The sequence below is a fragment of the Polistes fuscatus genome, unplaced genomic scaffold (assembly GCF_010416935.1).
Source record: "Polistes fuscatus isolate 324 unplaced genomic scaffold, CU_Pfus_HIC Scaffold11, whole genome shotgun sequence".
In the NCBI taxonomy this organism is placed as follows: Eukaryota; Metazoa; Arthropoda; class Insecta; order Hymenoptera; family Vespidae; genus Polistes; species Polistes fuscatus.
Genome location: NW_025113009.1, coordinates 73045 through 82120, shown reverse-complemented (window position 1 = coordinate 82120; position 9076 = coordinate 73045). Strand labels below are relative to the sequence as shown.

Below are 9076 nucleotides of genomic sequence, written 5' to 3'. Positions count from 1 at the left end.
CAGTATCGAGCATAGGCTTCCCTTAACGCATGTTAAGGGTTTTTTTTTGGCCATAACGCTGGCCATACGGGTTGGCGAGTATAAAATTATAGGATATTAAGAAAGGAAAATTTGTGGGTTTGAAAGGAGAGTCAGGGATAGGACAATGGTTTCACCCGTATGGTCTTGGGAGATAAACCAAGGCTCGCGTAGGCAGGGGCGCGTCCCTGAAGTAGATCTGTCAACTATCGGGTTCATAGTTGAGTATCTACCCGCTACCTTTTATATGCTAATATGTTATTATTATAATATATATATATATATATGTTATTATATTATATTATAAATAGGAACATGAAATACTTTTTACCACGTAAAATACGAGTCGATATAAACATTCAATACTATCAATATCCATCTGTTTAAGTTAATTTAACGCGAACCATATTATTTATTAAATATAAACCAACCATGCAAACACTTTGGTACAGGTCCAGGTGTATCGAAGGTAGCTCTCGCAATTTCGGTAAAAGTTTCAGCATCCAAAATCAATAAACCAGCTTGGTTCTCACGATCCTGAGCCCACAAAAGAGCACTCACGATCACTCCATCGTCCTCTTTCTGTTCGAACAGATTTTGAAACGTAAATGAATCGACTATTTACTTTGTTGCGTGACAACTTATATATATATTACCTTTCCATGTGGATCGGGTACAAAAATTGGCTCGCTGGGGTAAACATTTTGTTCGCACCATGTTTTCTTCGTTTTATTCACCGTGTCCACTTTAATTAGCTATGAACGAAGCAATAAGCCGTATAAATTGATAAAATGTCAAATAATTTGTCTCTCTATTACGTTATGTTTTCTTTGTAATTACCGTGCCAGGATTTTCTATGTCAACGTCGCTGGATATCGCGTAAAAGTAGCGGTACTCCATACCAACGTAAGAATCATAATTTATACGAGGTGTTTCGCAACCCAGATCGCAAAGAAGTTCTGGTTTAACAAAAATATTCCCGTCTGGTAACTTGTGAGCTGCAGCTTTTCTTCTCAAAAGATTTCTACTTCGATTCTCGTTCCTTTTATCCATTCCATTGGATTTTTCTATATTAGTATCTTTTTGGAAATTATTCTCTTCGACGAGTTCAACGTTAGCCTCACTTTTCTCATCGAGTTTCAATCCTTCAAAAACTTCAGCACTTTGGTAGACCGTTTTAACGTTGATCAAATTATATTCCATTGGGACGTCGTTCGAAGGTTTCTTCATTGGTAAAATAAAACGCAAAGGTCTACTACGAAATAATTTTGCGTAATCGGGATTCTTATGCAAATTCTATAAAAAAGAAAAAAGAAAAAAGAAAAAAAGAAAAAAATGACAAAGACACGACACATTAATTTTCTTATCAATAACTATTATTATATGCAAAACAATATATCGATTATATTACTGATATAATTGTACTTATTTATTTTGTACCTTTATCGTTTCAATATACATACACTCCAACATTTTTGCATCTCGATAGCAACAGATATCTAGAACGATGTAATCTCTGTCACGAGTCTCAAATTGATTAATAATGTGTAAATAAAAAAATGTCTCAGCGATAAAAGTCCTCTCTACTAGGCCAGTCTCTTTCGATATTACATGTATGAGAGTCTGTAAATATTCAATTAGATATTTATAAATATGATCATACATGTGTTTAGACGCGACTTAGTTTAGTATTATAGAGAAATAAAGAAAACACATTCATACGTCTTCATCTTCATACCACTTCATGCAACCTATCGTAGCTTCTTGTTTGATCTGACAAGCCATCATACTTAAAAGAGAAACAGCCAAGGGTTGTTCTATGATAATAAAATAATTTTCAGTTATTCCAAAAGTATGCATATAAGAAGGATTTATCAACCATCTCGATGGACAGGTAGCAACAATAACTGCTTGATCAAACATGGATAATTCCTTTTCTTCGCCATTTTCATCTATAATAAATACAAAACTTAAATAAAAGAAAAAAAAAGAAACAAGTAATATAAATGATCTCTTTTACGTTCGTTATTTCTAACAGATTATATCGCTCAAATTACCAATGATAATTCTAGAAGGTGAAAAACAAACAACAGTGTAAGCAGAAGCTCGAGAAGTTATGCTAAGTCCAACGTTATACACAGTTCCATCGTTCATCACGTGAGGATGAGAAGTATGATTGACAATGTTCACGTAATCTGATACGTTCACCTAAAAAGATTCGTCAGTCAATTTATTTGGCAAAAGATATTATCTTTTTGTTCGAACGTTATTTACTCTGTTCTTGGTCTCCAAGGTTTCCGGATCAATCCGATGGATTACGGGAGATTCCGTAAACGTGTAATACTCGTCACCAAGTGGATAAACCGATATCATCGTGTTATCCGAGAAGCTTCCCGATGGATTAAATATTGCAGCAATTCTAACACAAGTAAACATAAGTAACTCGTCGACATACATTTCTCGAAGGTTTTGTCAATAATTTTCAATCGAAAATATTCAACTGGTGTAACGTTTTTTGTTTTTCCCTTACCTCTCGAAAATACTTTGACAAGGATCTGGCACAGCTTTCGTACCAAATTCCGATACCACGATTCTTTGGGCAGCTTTATTTTTCTTATAAATCTCAGTCTGTACGAATCTTCTTTGATAAGTTACATTTCCATCCGATATTTCAAACCTTTCAATTTATTATTTCACACAGAATTAATGATAAGAATCTTTTCGTTTGACAATCGTTTAAGAATTTTCTTATGAAATATTTCATCATTACCTGTGCAAAAGAGCCGAACTGTCGAACAGATGATTAAAAGTATAATCGCCCACTTTTAAATTGCCAGGACCATTTCTCAATAGACTACCTTTCAACCACTTTGGTATTTTACCAACAACGTGTCCAGGAATCGGATCGATTACTTCATATTCACAAGATCTCGTCCAAATAGATCCATCACAATTCGGCCAATAATTCGGTTCATCTTCCGCGCCATCGTTTTTTACCAAATCGTTATCATCGTTGATCTATAAAAATGAACAACGGATCACGTTTACGTCAACGATTCGATACTCGAGGTAGCTCATAAATGTATCTATTCACGCGTACATCGAAAGAGGTGTTCGACTTTTTCATACATTTCTCGTTTATAAGATCATCGATAATATTTAAATTTGAACATAGATCCTCGGTGGATCGCGATCTACGATAACTGTTCGTACGTTTCATATCGGAGGAGATAGAATTTTTCAATCGAAATGTGCTTCCGTTTTTTTTTTTCTAATCGAAATATCAATCCTAACGTTATATTTGTATGTAGAAAATTTATGCTTCCTCGTCACCGTTCTCGTCCGTAGGCAAATCTGCTTCGAGTGGTTCCAGTATAGATGACAGAATCTGATATACCCTTTTGTGAGTGAAATCCATGATAAACGTGGCAAGTTCGCGAAACGAATGACACTATTCTCTTGACCTTACAACGTAGACTCCTTGAATCTGACCTGATTGACTTATGAGATAGTATTGGCTTGCTCGAAGCCACAGGAATTGACACGTGCTTTATTAATCGGGTTTAGATTTTTACGTGCACGTGCAACCTTCGTAAATATTCTTCTACGTGAAATCGCACACGTGTCGTCTCGTCGTTTTCGGATGCTTTGTATATTTCTAACATTACAAGTGTCACTCTTAATATGACTAAATATATTAAAAAGTCGACGAATTAAATGCTTAATAATAAATCCAATATTTTATTTGTTCGTAATGAAATCCAAAAAGAATATCGTATCGAATGTATTATCGAAGAAATGCCATTAGACATTTATTTTAAAGTCTTCTTTATGATAATAAAAGGGTTTATAAAATTTGTCCAAATTTTCAACTATTCGGACAAATATATTTTTGTTAGCATCTTCAAGACAAATAAAATCAATGATAATTGAAAAAAAAACGTTAACCTAATTCGAATCATGGGTGTTACAATTAGATATACTCGTGCAACGGCAAGAGTTAATTAAGTTAAAGTTAAAATAAGTTAGAGTCAAAATACAATTAAAAGTTCAAATAGATACATTTGAAACTCGCGGGTGGTCTGACTTACCGACAAAGCCTCTATTTTGCTACATCAAATGTATAAAATGTTCTGAGGTATGCTCGCCAATCGTTGTATATGCTACTGGTATACGTGTTCTTCGAACAATGTCTCATTCTCTACTATACGCAGGATATATATATATATATATATTTATTGATGAGCTTCATTAACACGTCCATATTATTTATGAGAGAAAAACATAAATACACGGCACGATTGGATTAAAAAACAAAATCATTTTCCTTGTTCGTGATTCACATATACTAAGCAAAATCTTACGTCCAAGGATCGAATCCTTTTTTATTCCTCGTTAACATTTTCTTTCTTTTCTTTTTTTGCAGTCTATAATTAATGGACATCTTTGTACGATATTACGTGCGACAGCTTTAAAGATTTGCTAAATCTGGAATGTAGTTCATTTGCTTTGAAAAACTATAGCAAGTTTATGTTGATGTGTGTGTGTGTGTGTGTGTGCGTGTGTGTGTGCGCGCATTAGTTTTTTCAATTCGTGCAAACAATTTTGAAAATGACAATACTTATAGTTAACGTGCACACACATGCGCAAGCAAGGAAGAAAAATAAACATATGGAAATAAAAGTAAATTATTTCTACAGACGTATCATCGATTATTTAACAATTACATACAAATTCCGTATTTTTACGAACACCAAATCCGTTACCTCGAAAAAACTATCGAAATTATTCGACAAAGATGTCCATTTTCCCATTACTGTTGACGATTTACTTTGCTCCGCCATTTTAAAAAATTAATTCTAGTCCTGACAATTCGAAAATGGGAGACTCAACTTTGAATAACCGGTGGTAATCGAACGACTGACTGACTGGGTGTAAGCCAAAATTTATTTGTAGAACGGTTCAAAATTCACCCGAGTTTAAATAATAAGATTTGTATTAATCTTGAAAATTGTTTTTACGTATGAAATATCCCAAATATTTTGTTCATGACATTTAGCGTAGAAAATTGAGATTATCATGCGAAATCATTATCACAAAATGCAAAAGTTATCATTTACGAGAATAACGGAAAGGAAAAAGGAAAAATGAAAGTAAGTCAACGAAATTTTTTCTTTAATAGAAGATTAAATGATGCGTTTAAATGTTCGCGAGTATTATGCGTTGAGATACTTTTGCATCTAACAAATGATAGATAGAAGAAAAATAAAGAAAGAGAGACAGAGAGATACTGATTACGAGAATGATTGGGTGCGTGGGCAAAAGGAGTAACGGGAGGGTAGGGGGTGAAGCTTTGGTGGTGGGGCTTTCGATGGTGGGGAAAACGAAAGAGAATATCGGATCGAAACGAAGCCTCCCAGTTACTTGGACTCTGCGCACGCACCAATGCACACGTAATCCACTCCGGACCTCCACGTGCTTGTCACGTGCACAAAATGTCGCTAGCACACTTCGCAACAAAGGCAATAAAATCGAATTAGTAACGACGCGTACAGCCTGACTAATATAAAATGAATACGCTTAACTCTCCTTTTGTTTACGCTAATAACGTAACGTTCTTTTTTCTTTTTTTTTTCACACTTTACAATACTCATATTATTATAATCGTACCTCTTCGATCGTAATATTATTTTTTTATCCCGCAAATCAAATAACGGTCAATATAAATAAATGGAATTTTATTTCTATTTGTAGCTCGATTAAACGTTAGTTATGTCGAAGTAATTACGATTTTACAATCGAACGGTATAAATTCTTGAAAAATTTCCGAGCAAAATACTCACCTTAATGAAACACTTAAATCATCCTTTTGTTGTTTTCTTTTCTTTCTCTATCCCAGAGATTTTATTAATTAAGGAATAGCAGGAAGAATACGCTACGCGTTCCGTCCACGTGGAATCCGGGATATCAACTCGTTTTATCGATCCACTTGTTTGTGTTTACTGCATTACGTGCTATAGGTCAAGGTCGATTGAAAATGAGTCGAGGCAAGCGTAAACCGAGTTCTTCGATACCTTTTTTTTCCGTCAAAGGAATATTATTTTCATGCACGACCGACCATTTACCTTTGAATTTTGTTATTTTCCATTGCAATAATAGACAATGTCTCATCTGCGTGTCAAAATAGTTGCAAGATAGTTGCAAGATAGTTGCAAGATAGTTGCGGTATTTCAATCATCGATTATATTTTTCAAAGCTTTCGATGAGTCGGTGACAAAAAAAAATTTAAACGGATTGTTTACGCTCTGCCATGTCCATTTAAAACTTTGCCTGGCACAAATTTATTAATTAGCGTTGACGATCGTGAGAAGAGTCATATGGGAAGCATTCCCATATTACTTTCCAGACATTTCTATAGATCACACGATATCAAATTTGTAATATTTTCGAATTAACTGTTTACTTTGTTAGAAAAAAGATATACCTTTTTTCATCTTTCGTCTGGCTTCTCTCTTCATTTATTTATTCTTTTAATTAAAAAAAAAGAAGAAAAAAAAAGGAAAAAAAATGCTAATACATAATATTTGTCAATGTTTATCTTTCTTGAAGGAAAATGCTAATATGACATCGAGTTTGATTATTTTATCGTTCGCGAATAAGATTCATTATAAAACATTAACTCTGCTTTTTCCTTGATTTTATTTTTCTTTATTAACGATTAACATTCTCGATGCGTATGATCGTTTATATCTCGAACGTTGTTTTCTTTGCCACTTAAAAGAAAAATAAATAAAAATCTTATCTGTTGTTCGTTCGTAAGATGTAAAAATTCGAATTCCCGTTTAATTTACTCGACAGTAGAGCTCTATGGCTCTAATTATCGAAACGGAAAACTCTTTTGTTTTGACGATAGAATTTTCAAATCATACCGCTATGTATTTATAATATTAAACAAAAAATGCATATATAAAGGTTGGATAGAAAATATAAAAAAGAATTGAAATTTTGCGAAAAAACTTTTTCCCCGATCCAATATATAACTTAACGATTACATGCAAATCTCAAATATAAGCTAACAAGAAAGATCATTCATCGACCAGTTGAAAATGACTTATCGATACAGGACATTGTGTACACGCGCATTCAACGTAATTATATAAGTCAATTTCTTTTCGGGTGACACTCGACGACAACAATAACAGATGTTCGTTCTGGAGATAATAATTCGTTGGAAAATAAAAAAAAAGGTGAAAATAAGAGAGATGACAAAAATAATTATACAACATAAGGTGCGTGTGTATAAATATACATCGTGTCAACGAGAAGGTGTGTCAGCTGTGTGTAAAAATGAAAAGAAGACATACCAAATTTTCTATAATCGGAAAAAGAAAAAATAATAATGTAATCCACTGCTTCCATACGGTATACGGTATACGGTATACGGTATAACTTCTGAAAGAGAAAAAAAATACAATCTTCGATCAGAAACGATAAATTAACGAGTACTAACTAATCTAGAAATAATGAACCATACAAGGTGGGGAAAAAAAAGGATCTGATATTTTAAAAACTTATAGTATTTGTCATTAGAAGTAGAAAAACATATCGACAGTTCAATCAACTTGTTTTTGATATGTTTTTTGTCTCGTAAAAATATATTTGATAAAATAAGGATTCCGTATCGCACATTCGCATGGTTACATGGTCACGTGGTCTCTGTTTATTGATTTCTCTCACTTATCGTAGTTTCTTCGCAAACCAATAATGCACGTATGCATTATTATAGTTCGATTAAACAAAAAACGTGGAGAATAAATTCTTTCGACCATTTGTTTTTATCCCCTGCAATAGGGCAAATATTTGTCCTTAAAAGTTTTGTTTCCTCAAGTTGGTTGCCTCATTCTGTAGATTTTTTCTTTTATATAGAGCCCAATACGCATGATGTAAAAGAACACGCGGGACATACTTCGGGTGATGATAATAATGATTCCTAAAAATAATGAAAGAAAAAAAACACATGTTCTATCTATCTTCTGTGTTATTTGAAAGTTAGATGTCACATTATGAGGAATTCATTTAATTTATATATATTATTTATCTAACGTCATATATTTAATAAAAAAACTTTCTTTTAGATAATCACTCAACGTACTCGTGACAAAGAAGCGATTTTCGTTATTCTCTATATCGAGTTATTATTCAACAAATATTTACTTTTATTCATCCGTATCTCGAGGCAACGTCTACCGATAAATTGTTTTTTATTACACAGTTATTTTTCTACTTAATCTTATCGCCAAACTAACACGATAGTTGAGAGTCCTTAACACAAATCCCAAACTGCAAAGCTTGCATATCTTCTCACAAATTTTCAATCCAAAATTATAATTATAAGTTAAAAAACTTGTCTATCTCTATACCAAATAAATTCAATTACGAGCTTGTACGAAATTTATTAATGATTTCTTTTCATTTTGTAATCCGAGATGACACATGGACACATCCTATTGGATTATCATTGCCCGTATCAATATTTGAAGGAACATTCAAAGACGATTATATACGTCATTGGCATAAACAGATTGAATTTCAACGATCAATCATATTTATTTCGACATTTCTAAACGATTGCCCGAATGGACAAACTTAAATAGTATGTGTCATTAAGCACGTGACATAACCCAAATCGGTTACGAGCAACTTTTGATAACTCTTATCGAATCACTTGATTTCTTCCGTGAATACCCTACCACTATTTAATCATTAAATACAACCTCCAAAGATCACTAAATGTATTTTTATAATTTCTAAAATTCAAAATACTCACATTAGAAGACATTTTCATATTTCTACGTAGAGTGTGTGTCTCTCACACAGAGAAAGTATCGAATTTAAATAATTATATTTATCGTCATAGATGCATCCTCTAAAGGAATTAAAATTTCATTGTTTTTAGTCTCTCTTTCTCTCACTCTCTCTCTCTCTCTTCCACGTTGATTCATTATCTACAAACATTACCATAATGATGTAAGATCGATTTGTTCATAGCATCTGTGCA

At 33.1% G+C, this 9076-nt stretch overlaps 1 protein-coding gene and 1 long non-coding RNA gene across 3 annotated transcripts; both read right to left on the bottom strand.

Annotated features, from left to right (window-relative positions):
• Window positions 1-300: 300 nt before the first annotated feature.
• LOC122526606 (carotenoid isomerooxygenase) lies at window positions 301-4986 on the bottom strand. 2 transcript variants are annotated; one of them, XM_043650139.1, is made up of 10 exons: window positions 4785-4986; window positions 2789-3036; window positions 2549-2695; window positions 2293-2437; window positions 2076-2226; window positions 1741-1970; window positions 1459-1641; window positions 859-1314; window positions 675-773; window positions 301-600 (listed from the first exon to the last, which is right to left on the bottom strand). In XM_043650139.1, the coding sequence occupies exons 1-10, from the start codon at window positions 4860-4862 to the stop codon at window positions 427-429; spliced, it is 1911 nt and encodes a 636-aa protein (XP_043506074.1). In that variant the 5' UTR covers window positions 4863-4986; the 3' UTR covers window positions 301-426. The 2 variants fall into 2 exon arrangements, with proteins under 2 accessions (XP_043506074.1, XP_043506073.1); XM_043650138.1 differs by lacking the exon at window positions 4785-4986 and adding an exon at window positions 3119-3676.
• Window positions 4987-7643: 2657 nt separating this feature from the next.
• On the bottom strand, window positions 7644-9019 carry LOC122526613. Its single transcript, XR_006306124.1, has 2 exons — window positions 8846-9019; window positions 7644-8008 (listed from the first exon to the last, which is right to left on the bottom strand). It is a non-coding gene; the product is annotated as an uncharacterized LOC122526613 (long non-coding RNA).
• Window positions 9020-9076: the final 57 nt, after the last annotated feature.

Excerpts from the sequence above, each read along its gene's own strand:
- LOC122526606 (XM_043650138.1), bottom strand. The coding sequence starts at position 3,238 with ATGAAACGTACGAACAGTTATCGTAGATCGCGATCCACCGAGGATCTA. Across the intron at positions 2,696-2,788 it reads AGTTCGGCTCTTTTGCACAG|GTTTGAAATATCGGATGGAA; the intron begins GTAATGATGAAA and ends ATAAATTGAAAG. Across the intron at positions 2,438-2,548 it reads TGTCAAAGTATTTTCGAGAG|AATTGCTGCAATATTTAATC; the intron begins GTAAGGGAAAAA and ends TACTTGTGTTAG.